Genomic DNA, 15,412 nt, shown 5'->3' on the forward strand with positions numbered 1-15,412 from the left:
AAGATGCGCTCTTCTACGTGAATCCGGGCCTCAGTGAACAATGTCCTATGTGTGCATTACCCTCAGTAACCAGTCTCCAATGTATATAAATTAAGACATCAGTGACCAGCTTCCATTGTTTGTGCATTGACCACTAAGGCCCCTTTCACACTGAGGAGTTTTTCAGGCGGTTTAGCGCTAAAAATAGCGCCTAAATACCGCCTACAAAAACTCCTTCCCTGCAGTCTCAATGTGAAAGCCCGAGGGCTTTCACACTGAGGTGATGCGCTGGCAGGACCGCTCCAAAAGCCAGCAGCATCTTTGGAGCGGTGAGAGGAGCAGTGTGTTTACTGCTCCTTCCCATTGAAAACAATGGGCACTGAGGTAATACCGCCGGCAATGTGCCTCTGCAGAGGCGCATTGCCAGCGGTATTAACCCTTTTTCGGCCGTTAGTGGTGGTTAATAACGCACCGCTAGCGGCCGAATACCGCCACGATTCCGACGGTATAGCGCCGCTAAAAAGAGCGGGCGCTATACCGCCACCGCACATCCCGGCCCAGTGTGAAAGGGGCCTAAGTGGCCAATCTCCAGTGACCAGTCTTACATGCACTGTACATACATTAATCTCTCAGTGACCAGTATCTGATGTAGGAACATTAATTACCCTCAGAGACCCGTCTTCAGAGTACATGCATTAACTACAGTATGTATGAAAAGTGGTCTAACAGAAAAGTTTTTGTGAACCATAGGTAACCAATTAAAATCCTTGCTTCAGTTTTAACCCTTCGGTTCATAAAAGACATTCTGAAACTGACTGGCTGCTGTGGGAACATAAATGTTCTTGCTAGCCCACTTTTCCTACATAAAACACAACATTTGAAGGTGTTCAAAGTACTGAATTGTTTGAGCTGTCAGAAAGAAGGGTGAGAAGAGCTGAAATTACACTCTGCAGAGATCAATGAGGAGAGCTCTGAGGCCCTGTACACATGACCGAGTTTCTCGGCAGAATTCAGCCAGAAACTCGATCGGAGCTGGATTCTGCCGAGAAACTCGGTCGTGTGTACACTTTTCACCGAGGAAGCCGACGAGGAACTCGTCGGGCCAAATAGAGAACATGTTCTCTATTTCCTCGTTCAATGAGGAAAGTTGGCCCGCCGAGATCCTCGGCGGCTTCAACACAGAACTCGACGAGGAACTCGATGTGTTTGGCACGTCGAGTTCCTCGGACGTGTGTACGGGGCCTGAGAGCTGATTGAAGGGAAGGAAGACACACCTGCCTTCACACAACACAAAGAAACAGAGCTGAGGCTGTCAATCACAGGATGTGTGCTTGAGGTCCGTCCCCTGTCACCTTTTTTCTCTTGGGTGTCAGGAAAACTTGTCAGAAGTGACTGATGCTGATAGCAGCAGCAAAAAATTACACTTATTGCTCTTAATTGAGACAAGTACACATTATAGAGGGATATGATTGGTTCATATTTCATGTCTGAAGTTTACAACCACTTTAACAAACAGTTAGCTACCATATTACATGTACAAACCAAGAAACTGAGCTCCTTACACAGTATACTGTAAACCCACTTCTCTCCTCAACATCAGCAATGTGTGCAGACACAGCAACATCTTCTGGCAGTTGTTCATAGTCACTAGATGGAAAAAGAAACAAAGATCTAAGGACATAACTAAATAATTCAAATCCTTATCTCAACAAATTTGGCACTAATGTCATTTTTTAAAACGTGTCAACCTGGATCTCAGGGGATGCCTCCATTTAAAGAGGAACTCAGCCAAATGCTACATGCCTCCAATCTGGCCACATAGCATAATTCCAATGTGATTTATGAAAAGAAAACTTAAAAAACAAATACTTAAAAAACAAATAAAAAACAAAACAAACAAACACCACAACATTTACAGGCTTAAAGGAACACTAAAGGTTCATTTTTATTAGATCAATTGTTTGCTATAAGCTAGAGCATTTAAATATCACTTACCTCGTTTTTCCCTTTGACCTCCAAAATACAGTAATCCAGGTATGAAAATGCCATTTCCTGTCTCTCCTCTTCTTGCTTTCCACCAGCATCTGAGCTGTTTTGCATGGTGGAAAGCAGAATGTGCTCACCCCTTCCCTATGACTACAGCTCTGCGTGAAGATGCTCTCTTATCCCTCACAGGCATGGAGGCTAAGCCTAATGAACTGTAGTTCCCATTAGGCTGTGATGTAGCAAGAATGAATGCGCACCGCAAACCAGGAAGTCAGTGAGAATAATGATTCAGGAGTGACGGAGGTGAATAAAACGGCTCAATTTCAACAGGTATCAAACTAGTTATAATGCAAAACATTACTTTTTACTTTATCAGCTACTGTCAGACTTTAATTTAAGAGGAAAATATTTTTGTCTTTACAACCTCTTTAATTAACAAAACGGGTCAAAATCCCTGAAACCACGGAGTCTGCTCCAAAAAAGCTCATGACGTTTCCAAACTTTGAGTTGAATAGAACGTGAATCTTAAAGGGGTTGTAAAGGTTTGTTTTTTTATTTTCTAAATCGGTTCCTTTAAGCTAGTGCATTGTTGGTTCACTTGCCTTTTCCTTTGATTTCCCTTCTAAATGTTTTTTTTCTTTGTCTGAATTTCTCACTTCCTGTTCTTCCTCAGTAAGCTTGCCCCCATCATACGAGCCGTTCTGGCTGGGGGTTAGTCAGCGTGCTCGCCCCCTTGCTTGGGACTACATCCCTGCGAGGAGACGCTGTGCTTACTGAGGAGGAACAGGAAGTGAGAAATTCAGACAAAGAAAAAAACATTTAGAAGGAAAATGGAAGGAAAAGGTAAGTGGACCAACAATGCACGAGCTTAAAGGAACCTATTTAGAAAATAAAAAAACGAACCTTTACAACCCCTTTAATGTTGAGTATCAAAGCACTTAGGGAAATGCACTTTAAATCTCTCAGGTGTGATCAGGAGCAAAAGCAATGGCAGCCTATTTACTCATCTAAAAAAAAAAAAAAAAGCTGTCAGGTGTAAAGCGTCCTCCTAACCCCACTGGTATACCCAAACAGTGGGTCACTTTTATGGTGGAAGCTCTGCTACCTTTTGGTAGTTTCATCTTGACCTGTTGAAGGTGGTACTTTTCATATAAAACTGAACTCTGGCCATTATTTAAATATCTTTAAAGCAATGAGAGTTGTACTATGTATCACAATTAAAGCGGAGTTCCATCCAAAAATGAAACTTCTGCTTTTCGGTACCCTCCCCCCTCCAGTGTCACATTTGGCACCTTTCAGGGGGAGGGGGTGCAGATACCTGTATAATACAGGTATTTGCACCCACTTCCGGGGAGAGACTCCCACGGGAATCACTCCCCTCGCACCCCCCGCTGCCTTCTGGGAAACGCACTGGTCCCAGGAGACAGCGGGGACCACTGGCAACGTGCCGCGCTACTCGCGCATGCGCAGTAGGGAACCGGGCAGTGAAGCTGCAAGGCTTCACTTCCTGATTCCCTCACCGAGGATGTCGGCGGGGGCAGCAGAGAGACGAGTGATTGCATCGTGGGCGTGCTGGACAGGTAAGTGTTCATTTATTAAAAGTCAGCAGCTGCAGTATTTGTAGCTGCTGGCTTTTAATACATTTTTTTTGCGGGACCTCTGGTTTAGGCCCTGTTTAAACTTTGCAAATAAAAAAATAACACAATGGGGGTTATTTACGAAACGCAAATTCACTTTGTACTACAAGTGCACTCGCTGTAGATCTGAGGGGAATATCTGAAATGAGGGGACGCTCTGCTGATTTTATCATCCAATCATGTGCAAGCTAAACTGCTGTTTTTTTTTTTTTTTCCTTGCATATCCTTCTCAAATCTACAGCAAGCACACTTGTAGTGTAAAGTGGATTTGTCTTTAGTAAATAACCCCCATTGAGTAGGTAAACCAGCTACTAACCCCTCTAAGGCTTGATTCACACTGATGCATTTTGCAGATTTGCACTACAGTCCATTTACCATGGTTTCCTATGGAACACAATGGGGTTGATTTACTAAAGGCAAATCCACTTTGCACAACAAGTGCACTTGGAAGTGCAGTCTCTGTAGATCTGAGGGGAAGATCTGAAATGAGGGGAAGCTCTGCTGATTTTATCATCCAATCATGTACAAGCAAAAATGCTGCTTTTTGTTTTCCCTACATGTTACAGTGACTGTACTTCCAAGTGCACTTCCAAGTCCAAAGTGGATTTGCCTTTAGTAAATACCCTCCATTCTGTAGTGCAAATCTGCCAAAAGCACAAAAAATGCATAGGCGTGTATCAGGCATTAAGGTATTCAAATTAAGGTGCCCGAGTTCAGTTTGAACTGTATACACTGAGTTGAACAAGAAATACTGGAGTAATACTGTACATTTGTGCATATTTTGTCTCGCGTTTTCTTTTAAATAGTATGGTGTTACCTATTATTATAATATACAGTATATAGACACTCATTTTGCTAGATGTGGCTTACCTTCCATCCCTGAGCTGACGAGGGAGAGACATTGCCAGCGAATTTCAGTTTCGGCTCAACCTCATCAAACCTGTAAACAACAACCAGGTAAGACAATAATTTCTGGAAAAGTATAGTATACACTGTAGTTGCTGTATAAATAAATGTTCTATTATTTGTCAAAGTTGTTTAACTACTTGCCGACCAGCCGCCGTCATTCCGGTGTGAATCAGTGGCCACTTTAAGGGCTCTAGGCGACCCGCGTTCGCTCTTTAGAGACAGAACGGGGATCTGTCAATGTAATCCGACAGATCCCTCCAAACCGTCCCGGATTTCGCAGTAATGTCCCACGATTCGTGGTAAATTACACGGTCCCGTGAGCAGTGCTATTGTCCCGCGATTTCGCTGCACAAACCCCCCCCCCCCCGCGCGATTACGTGTAAATTACCGTTGTCCCGCGATTCGTGTTAAGTCCCGCGAATGGCGACAAACCCCCCCGCTCAACCACTCTGATCCGTGCCCCCCCCCCGCTCAACAACTTCGTTTGGGGGGTATACTCATTTGTCCCTCATTCTGAGGTTGAAAAGTTGGGAGGTATGCTGTTCCTAGTGCTCAGGAACAGCAATCTCTCTATACTCCCTGTCAGTACACTCCCCCCACAGTTAGAATCACTTCCTAGGACACACTTAACCCCTTGATCGCCCCTAGTGTTAACCCCTTCCCTGCCAGTGACATTTATACAGTAATCAGTAGTGTGTTACAGTTTTAGTAAATCTCCCCCATTATGCTGTCAGCGGGGAATCGCTCCCTGACAAAAGGGATGACTTGTGGTTGTTAGAACGCCAGAAGATGCCAGCTCCTTAACAACCAATGACTAACAACCAATCCCTGCTGTCTATCACAGTAGAAAATGCATAAAAAAAAGCATAAAAAATGTACCAAGTCACACTTCAGTTGCACTGCAAAATGGCACAGGAAATTGGATCAAAACTGCATTGCACTAGTATAAACCAGCTGACCCTTTGTGCATTTTAATTCATGGTCCATGTGATCACGGGTGTGGCAAGGCTGTGTAACAGTTATTATTAAAGTGATTGTAAAGGATATGGAATTGTTTTTGCTCGCTAAGCGCTGGAGAGCAGTATAATAATGACTGTCTGCAGACAACAGTAAAGCATGGTAGAGGTTCCTTGCAAGTTTGGGGCTGTATTTTTGCAAATTTGTTGGAATTTTGGTCAGGATCAGTGATGTCCTCAATGATGAGATATGTATCCATCATGCCATACCATTGGTAATGTGTGAGATTGCCCCAATTTTTTTTTCAAGCAGGACAACCACCCCAAACATGCAGTCAATGGGGGTTATTTACTAAAGGCAAATTCAAGTCTTACTCTTCGGGCCCCCGGCTACTACTAGATGGGGAGCGGAGGAAGATCACTCCGCCAGGGAAGACAAGGAGATAGGCAGGTGGCTGGCCAGGATTTGAGCCAAGGCAGAAGAACATGCGAGCGAAGCTGAATGGGCATGCGCCCCGAAACTGAAGAAATATTCACCCTGCTCCGACCAGCACATGATCATCAGAAAGGGGCACAGATAATGGGAAAAATATAACCCCCTATGCTAGTAGGCACGGCGGAGCAGGGGGGTGTAATTTTAATTCTGCACTGACTGTCTTTGAAATTGCCCCTGCCCCTTATTAAATCCAATCTGGGGACAAAACCAGGGACAGACTTGGTCCGGGGACAGTGTCCTCAATCAGGGGACTGTCCCCTGAAACTGGGGATGTCTGGTCACCCTACCCTGAGGCCCTGTACACACGATCAGACAAAACCGATGAAAACGGACTGAAGTTCGGTTTCATCGGTCCAAACTGACCATGTGTGGGCCCCATCGGTCAGTTATTCTTCGGTCCAAAAAATTTAGATCTTGCTTTAAAATTCAACCGATGGACGCCTAACCGATAGGTCAAAACCGATGGTTAGTACGCAAAAGCATCGGTTCAAAACCCGCGCATGCTAAGAATCAAGTCGACGCATGCATGGAAGCATTGAACTTAATTTTTCTCTGCACGTCGTTGTGTTTTATTTGATCGTTTTTTGAACTGATGGTGTGTAGGCACATCAGACCATCAGTCAGCTTCATCCTTCGGATCGTTCTCATCGGATGGACCGACCGTGTGTACGCGGCCTTAGAGGGCTGACATGTTCCCCCTGTCTTTCTTCTGTCCTCAGTTCTGGCACAAAGCTCTGATGTTCCGACAAGTTATGGCTGACCTACAAAATCGCATGTGCCAGTGATGTCACTAGCTGCATACAAGGTGAATATCTCTGAAACGGTGCATTTTTAGGAGATATTCATTTTACCTACAGGTAAGCCTTATTATAGGCTTACCAGTAAGTAAACATGACCAATCGGGGTATACTGCGGCTTTAACACTTCTATTTCTGAAAGCATTCCTAATTTTCAGCATTGTGTGTGTGCTTGTGTAACATATGTGTGTAAGTTTCTAGACATTATCAGAATTGAAGAGGTTTCACAGAAACATGTTGCAAATCTAGCTACACACAACACTCTTCCTGTGAAGTAATCCCACTGGAAGACGCAGTAGACGTCTTTTTGGTTAATCCAAACTTCCACTAATCTGAAATGAATTATACCAGAAAAAAAAAAAATGTCTGTGTTCAGCTACCTGGAAATACATATTGTCATGAATATGCATCATGTCTGTCTGCCTACCTGATCTCCATGTGTCCATTAGAGGCAGATCCTGTTCTGGTTTCCCTTCTTATCACTTCCTCTTCCTGTATGGCTCCACCCTAGTCCATCCCAGGAAGCCTATATTTACCTTTGCTCTACAGGTCTGCAGTGCTGTTCAACAGTGTTCCAATGCTCAGTTCCTGTCTGCAGTGTATTGCTAGTTCCTGGTTGCAGAGTGCTACGATCATCTTCCGTGTACCGTTTTGGCTTGTCCCCGACTTCCCTGTCTGCCTGTGCCCCTGACTATTTGCATGTTCCACGGTTATCCTTGTCTGCCTGTTGCCCTGACCTCGGCCTGTCCATCACCACTGTTTGCTGGCTGCTTCCCCCTTCTCCCTGCGGAGTGTGACCTGAGGAATCCCGGGAACGCGACCTGGACCCAGTTGCGGCCAAGACCATCCCTACCACCAAGGGCTCTGGTGAATACAAAACTGGGTCTTAGACTCCGCGCCCTGGGTGATCTTGGGTCACGCTTCCTCCCTGCCAGCAGTAGTCGGCTATAGGGTTCACTTCCCTGCGGTGCATCCCTGACCCCTACAGGGTGCACTTGTCACCTGGCCTCAGGTGACCTGACAGTTTGAACAGCCATGAACCCGGCCGACGTGCCGCTTCCTGCAGATGATCCATTACAGGGCGTTGTTCACAGACTCGAGACGCATGAAGCTAATCAGGCTCAGGTGATGCGTTTCCTTCAGGATCTGGCTTCCCGCTTTGATCAGCTTCAGACCTCGTTGGGAGCCCCGAATCTACAACCTCATTCGAATACGAGAAGGCGATGAGTGGAAGACTGCGTTTAACACTCGAGACGGCCATTATGAGTATCTGGTCATGCCTTTCGGGTTATGTAATGCCCCAGCCGTGTTTCAAAACTTTGTCAACGAAATCTTCAGGGACCTGCTGTACCAGTTTGTTGTCATCTATCTGGATGACATTCTAATCTTTTCGGAAAATCTGCATGTCCACAGGAACCATGTTCGCACTGTACTCCAGCGCCTCAGAGAGAATAATCTCTATGCCAAACTGGAGAAATGCTCCTTTGAATGTTCTGAGGTCCTGTTTCTAGGATGCTTTGTTTCAAGCTTGGGCCTTCGTATGGATCCTGGGAAGGTCTTAGCCATTACCAATTGGCCTCTTCCTGCTAGCCTCAAGGCCACACAGCGCTTTCTTGGTTTCACAAATTATTATAGGCAGTTCATCAGGAATTATTCTTCCATTGCCGCGCCTATTATCGCTTTGACCAAGAAGGGTGCTAATGCCAAAGACTGGCCTCCCGAAGCTGTCTCTGCGTTTCACGATCTGAAACAGGCCTTCGTCTCTGGACCTCTTTTGAGGAGACCAAACCCTGAGGAGGCATTCTTTATTGAAGTGGACGCTTCTTCTGTGGGAGTGGGAGCGGTGCTTCTTCAACTTTTTGAGAAGAGACGTCAACCATGTGCGTTCTTTTCCAAAAAAAATTCTCAGGCAGAGAGAAATTATGCCATCGGTGACCGGGAACTTCTCGCAATTAAATTGGCGCTAGAAGAGTGGCGTCATCTTTTGGAGGGTTCTCCTCACTCCATAACGATCTTCACCGATCACAAGAATCTACAGTACTTACAGAATGCTAAACGTCTGAATCCCAGACAGGCCAGGTGGAGTCTCTTCTTTTCCCGTTTCAGTTTCACGATTACATACAAACCTGGTTCCTGCAACGGTCGGGCTGATGCGCTTTCTAGATCCTTTGACACCTTGGACGAAGATCTCACTCTTGAACCTGAGCCGATCATTCCAACTTCATGCATTGTTGCCCATTCTACCACCCTGGACTCAAAAATTCCTCCTGGTAAGACCTTTGTCCCCACTGAGCTAAGAGCCAAGATCCTTCGTTGGGGACATGATTCCAAGGTGGCGGGCCATGCTGGTTTCCTCCGGTCCTTCCTACTCATTAGTCGTCACTATTGGTGGCCAAATCTCCGCTCAGAGGTTAAAGACTATGTCAAGGCTTGTCATGTCTGTGCTCAGTTCAAATCCTCCACACAAGCTCCTGCTGGTCTCCTCATGCCCTTGCCCATTCCCAAGGAGCCCTGGGCTCACATTGCCATGGATTTTATCACCGATCTTCCACTGTCTGACGGTAATACGGTCATTTGGGTGGTAGTCGATCGGTTCTCCAAAATGGCACATTTTGTTCCCCTTCCTGGTCTGCCTTCTGCTCCTGCTTTGGTCCCCATTTTTGTTCGAGAGATTTTCCGTCTTTATGGGGTTCCTTCTCATATTGTTTCGGACAGGGGTGTTCAATTCACGTCTCGTTTTTGGAGAGCCTTTTGCAAATCCCTCAATATTGCTTTGGATTTTTCCTCTTCTTACCATCCCCAATCCAATGGGCAGACGGAGAGGGTTAATCAGGAGTTAGAGGTTTTTCTTCGTACCTTAGTCTCCGCTCATCATGACGATTGGTCCTCTCTACTTCCATGGGCGGAATTTTCCCATAACAATCATGTGAATACCAGTTCGCAGAGAACACCCCTTTTCTCAGTTTATGGAAGACATCCTCAACTTCCACTTCCCATGACCTGTTCTCTGGATATCCCAGCTTTGGCTTCAGCTCAAGAGTCATTCAATTCCATCTGGAGCGACGTCCATGATTCCCTCCGGGCAGCTGCCGACAAATTCAAAGGCTTTGCTGACCGCCGCAGGCGTAAACCGCCTTCTCTTCAACCAGGGGACAAAGTCTGGCTCTCCACCAGAAACATCAAGCTTCGAGTTCCTTCTCTGAAGTTTGCTCCAAGATTCATTGGTCCATACACCATAATGGCTAAGCTGAATCCAGTTTGTTTCAAGCTTCAGATTCCCAAAAACCTCAAAATCTCTAACTCCTTCCATGTTTCCCTTCTGAAGCCTTTAGTCCTTAATAGGTTCTCTCGTCCTCTCCCCACCACGGCACCAGTCTCTGAGGAGAATCAGGAATATGAGGTCAGTCAAGTACTGGATTCCCGAATCTGTAGAGGCGCTCTTCAGTACCTTGTTCATTGGAAAGGCTTTGGTCCTGAGGAGAGGTCTTGGGTTCCTGCATCAGAGGTCTTTGCACCTCGTCTATTGAAGAATTTTCATCTGAAGTTTCCCTCTAAACCCGGACCCAGGCAGGGAAGGGGGAGGCCTCGTAAGAGGGAGGGTACTGTCATGAATATGCATCATGTCTGTCTGCCTACCTGATCTCCATGTGTCCATTAGAGGCAGATCCTGTTCTGGTTTCCCTTCTTATCACTTCCTCTTCCTGTATGGCTCCACCCTAGTCCATCCCAGGAAGCCTATATTTACCTTTGCTCTACAGGTCTGCAGTGCTGTTCAACAGTGTTCCAATGCTCAGTTCCTGTCTGCAGTGTATTGCTAGTTCCTGGTTGCAGAGTGCTACGATCATCTTCCGTGTACCGTTTTGGCTTGTCCCCGACTTCCCTGTCTGCCTGTGCCCCTGACTATTTGCATGTTCCACGGTTATCCTTGTCTGCCTGTTGCCCTGACCTCGGCCTGTCCATCACCACTGTTTGCTGGCTGCTTCCCCCTTCTCCCTGCGGAGTGTGACCTGAGGAATCCCGGGAACGCGACCTGGACCCAGTTGCGGCCAAGACCATCCCTACCACCAAGGGCTCTGGTGAATACAAAACTGGGTCTTAGACTCCGCGCCCTGGGTGATCTTGGGTCACGCTTCCTCCCTGCCAGCAGTAGTCGGCTATAGGGTTCACTTCCCTGCGGTGCATCCCTGACCCCTACAGGGTGCACTTGTCACCTGGCCTCAGGTGACCTGACACATATGCTGTGAAACATGACAAATTCTGTTTAACCACTTAAGCCCCGGACCATTTATCTGGTTAAAGACCGGGCCACTTTTTTTACGATTTGGCACTGCGTCGCTTTAACTGACAATTGTGCTGTCGTAAATGGAAAAAGAAAATATGGACAGCCGCACTCCAAAAAACCTTGATGGTTGTCTTCATTTAAAAAAAAAGGAAAAATGCACTACAAGTCACAGCACACAACACGAGAGTAAAACAGCTGACGCGTTTCGCACTATAAATTAGTGCTTAATCATAATTGTGCGGTCCCAGTTCTTCAGCTCTGTTGAGCATTGCTTCCGAGTATGCGTGTTTGAACTTTGGACTTTTGTCTGACAGACTTGTGAACACACGATCGGAAAAGCTGACAACTAGGGATGAGTTCAACTCAAACATTGGCTGTTCGCCGGTTTGCTGAACAGCGAACAATTTGGGGTGTTTGCTGCAAATTCGAAAAGCCGCCGAACACCCTTTAAAAGTCTATGGGAGAAATCTAAAGTGCAAATTTTAACGGTTAATATGCAAGTTATTGTCATAAAAAGTGTTTGGGGACCCGGGTCCTACCCCAGGGAACATGTATCAATGCAAAAAAAGTTTTTAAAACGTAATTTTTTTCGGGAGAAGTGATTTTAATATTGCTTAAAGTGAAACAATACTTTATATTTTGACCCGACAATTCATTATAGCCACGAGTAGTTTTAATGACTTTTTTTCCCCTTAAAAAATTTCATTTTGTGCAGAGACCATTCTAAACACGGGAAACATGCGCTACTTTACAAGCATACTATAGAACCCCCCCCGGGTACGAAATTTAAAGGAATATTTCACTTTTATTGTTTTTCCCGAAAAAATTTAATTTAAAAAAAAAAAAAATGCATTGATACATGTCCCCTGGGGCAAGACCCTGGTCCCCAGACACTTTTTATGAAAATAACTTGCATATTAACCTTTAACCACTTAAGGACCACCTCCTGCACATATACGTCGGCAGAATGGCATGGCTGGGCACAAGCATGTACCTGTACGTCCTCTTTAAGTGCCCAGCCGTGGGTCGCAGGCGCGCACCCGTGGCCCGGTCCGAAGCTCTGTGACCGCAGGACCCGCGGACCCGATCGCCGCTGGAGTCCCGCGATCGGTCCCCGGAGCTGAAGAACGAGGAGAGCTGTGTGTAAACAAAGCTTCCCCGTTCTTCACTGTGGCGCTGTCATTGATCGTTGTCCGCAGAAAATTTGAAAGCCTGCCATTCAACCTTTGTTGGTGGAAAATCCAACAACAATTGTCCAATGGAGCGTACAAATGGTTGGATTTTAAGCCAACAGTCTGTCAACTCACAATTCCTGTCGGAAAATCCGATCGTGTGTACGAGGCTTTAGGAGGGAGTAGGTCCAGCTTGACTTTAGAGGAAAAGCAATATTTGCCTATCATTTTAGTGATGTCTATATCTGAATCTACTGACATTTCCAATAAACAGTTTTTCGAAAGTTATGGGCTCCTATGCATTTTTTATTTTTTATAATGTGCGAAATGGGAATTGCTGAGTTTTGAACTACTAAAAAAAAAAAGTAATAAAAAATGCATCTGAACAGCGCCTAAGACCAAATGTGCAGCAGAAAAACAATATATGAAAAGCCACTGTGGGACATTAATAATAATAATTGCTGTGTAGCCACAAAAAAACAAAACAAATCAAATCTTTTTGTGAGTGAAGCAATGTCCTCACTCTCTTGCAGGGATAAGAGGAGTGTTCTTAACCACTTAAGGACCGCCTAACACCGATATACGTCGGCAGAATGGCATGGCTGGGCACATGGATGTATATATACGTCCTTTAAGAGCCCAGCCGTGGGTCGCGCACACGCAACCTGGTCCGAAGCTCCGCGCCTGCGGGACGCACGGACCCGATCGCCGCCGGTGTCCCGCAATCGGTCACAGGAGCTGAAGAATGGGGAGGGGTGTGTAAACACACCTTCCCCGTTCTTCACTGTGGCAATGTCAGTGATCGTCTGTTCCCTGATATAGGGAATGACGATCACTGATGTCACAAGTCCAGCCCCGCCCCCTACAGTTAGAAACACAAATTAGGTCACACTTAACCCCTACAGCTACTAGTGGTTAACTCCTAAACTGCAATTGTCATTTTCACAGTAAGCAGTGCATTTGTATAGCACTTTTCGCTGTGAAAATGACAATGGTCTCAAAAATGTGTCAAAATTGACCGATGTGTCCGCCATAATGTCGCAGTCACAAAAAAAAAAAAAATTAATAAAAATGCCATAAAACTATACCCTATTTTGTAAACGCTATAAATTTTGCGCAAACCAATCGATATACGCTTATTCCGTTTTTTTTTTTTTTACCAAAAATAGGTAGAAGAATACGTATCAGCCTAAACTGAGAAAAAATAATGTTTTTTTATATCTTTTTTGGGGGATATTTATTATAGCAAAAAGTAAAAAATATTGTTTTTTTTTTCAAAATTGTCGCTCTATTTTTGTTTATAGCGCAAAAAATAAAAACCGCAGAGGTGATCAAATACCATCAAAACAAAGCTCTATTTGTGGGAAAAAAAGGACGCCAATTTTGTTAGGGAGCCACGTCGCACGACCGCGCAATTGTCAGTTAAATCGACTCAGTGCTGAATCGCAAAAACTGGCCATGTCCTTTACCTGCATAATGGTCCGGGTCTTAAGTGGTTAAAGCTGCAAAAAAACAAAAACAGAGCGCACCAGCATAGGGTAACAATTTGTCCTTATTGTGTAGAAATAAAAGTAATGCACTCACAAATAAACTCACTGCATAATCCATGAAAGCTTATTTTAGGGCGTGACTAGTAACCAGGAACCGCCACAAAATGACTACATCGGTGTTTTAGCACAAGCACTTCTCCATAGACAGAAAAGTTGAAGTCTATGAGAAGGGTGTCGCATGTTAAATTGGTAAAGCAGGTGCTAGCAGAACAAGACACCAGCACCTGTACTTTCTCTTGTAATCCCTGCACCTAACAATGCAGCATAGCTCTAATAAAGCATAAAACATATTTACAGCTTTAACGTACAAAAAAAATAAAATAATATGCACTGAAAAAACTGATGGAAACCATTCTGAGTCTTACCTTCCCCACTCACACGCTGAATCTCTGAACACAATACAACGTTTTGTGCTGCCTGTATCAGAAATAGGGAAGCGTGCAATGTAAATAGTGAAATAGGAAGTGAAGACAGATTTAAACCTCCCACTCCAAACAGTCTTTTGTCTATGTGTGTCAAAAATTCCCCGCCTACCAGTACAAGTTATGCAAGTCATTGGTACTGTGGATTCCAGGAATATAACTACTTAGAAAATGACATGTACCTTGTTTAGGAAGCACTTAGATGTCATAACATTCATTTTTAAAATTAGTACTCAAAAAAATGTACAGAAGTTCTATTCAGCTAACACAAGGTTCACATCAGAAACCTCAATAGACTGAGCTATGGCTGGCCATACACTGATCCACTAGTCCAGGGATCCTCCAACTATGGCCCTACAGCTGTTGTAGAACTACACATCCCATGAGTCATTGTAACACACTGACATGACTAGGCATGATGGGAATTGTACAGGGTGGGCCATTTATATGGATACACCTTAATAAAATGGGAATGGCTGGTGATATTAACTTCCTGTTTGTGGCACATTAGTATATGTAAGGGGGGAAACTTTTCAAGATGGGTGGTGACCATGGCGGCCATTTTGAAGTCGGCCATTTTGAATCCAACTTTGTTTTTGGTGTATCCATATAAATGGCCCACCCTGTAGTTCCGGAACAACTGGAGGGCCGTAGTTTGAAGACCCATTCACTAGTCCCTGATAAACCAAAATTATCGTAACTCACTGGGTGGCCCTGTATCGCCTCCCTCCTAAAAGGGGTCAATGAAAAAATCTGAGGCTTCATTCACGCGGTCCTACAAAATAAACGCATATACAAGTGTTTTTTTTAATTGCAGATCTGAACACAGCTGCATTGTTTTTAATAGAGCCATTCACACGTGCGTAAACATGCACTGCATTCTAATCAGGAATACAAAAAAATTGCATTTAAGAACATGCACTTTTATGTGTATCAACGCATATATGTGAGCATGTAAATTAGGTCTAAACAAAGGGGAAATATGAATTGTCATTATATACGCATATGTGTCATTACACTAGGGTGACCAGACATCCCCTGTTTCCGGGGACAGTCCCCGGATTGAGTACACTGTCCCTGGAGCCCATCGGGTTTTGTCCCCGGATTCAGGGACGATCTTGGGTGGGTGTACCGCAAACTGGTGCAGAGGGGGCGTGCCCAGGGCCAGCCCTGTCATGGGTCCCACTGGGCTGTCTTGGATTATACAGAGCTGGGATCTCTCGCTT

The 15,412-nt window shown here is 45.0% G+C and overlaps 1 protein-coding gene across 1 annotated transcript in view; it reads right to left on the reverse strand.

The window, feature by feature from the left end:
- NCF4 (neutrophil cytosolic factor 4) overlaps nucleotides 1–14,215 on the reverse strand; it is a 49,174-nt gene extending 34,959 nt beyond the window's left edge. The window contains exons 1-3 of the mRNA XM_040359441.1: nucleotides 14,130–14,215; nucleotides 4,473–4,542; nucleotides 1,542–1,626 (exon numbers count right to left, since the gene is read on the reverse strand). Coding sequence (XP_040215375.1) covers nucleotides 1,542–1,626; nucleotides 4,473–4,504 — 117 coding nt within the window. The 5' untranslated portion in view covers nucleotides 4,505–4,542; nucleotides 14,130–14,215. The remainder of the gene's footprint in view (nucleotides 1–1,541; nucleotides 1,627–4,472; nucleotides 4,543–14,129) is intronic.
- Between the last annotated feature and the right edge of the window lie 1,197 nt (nucleotides 14,216–15,412).

Source organism: Rana temporaria, chromosome 7, assembly GCF_905171775.1.
Source record: "Rana temporaria chromosome 7, aRanTem1.1, whole genome shotgun sequence".
Lineage (NCBI taxonomy): Eukaryota > Metazoa > Chordata > Amphibia > Anura > Ranidae > Rana > Rana temporaria.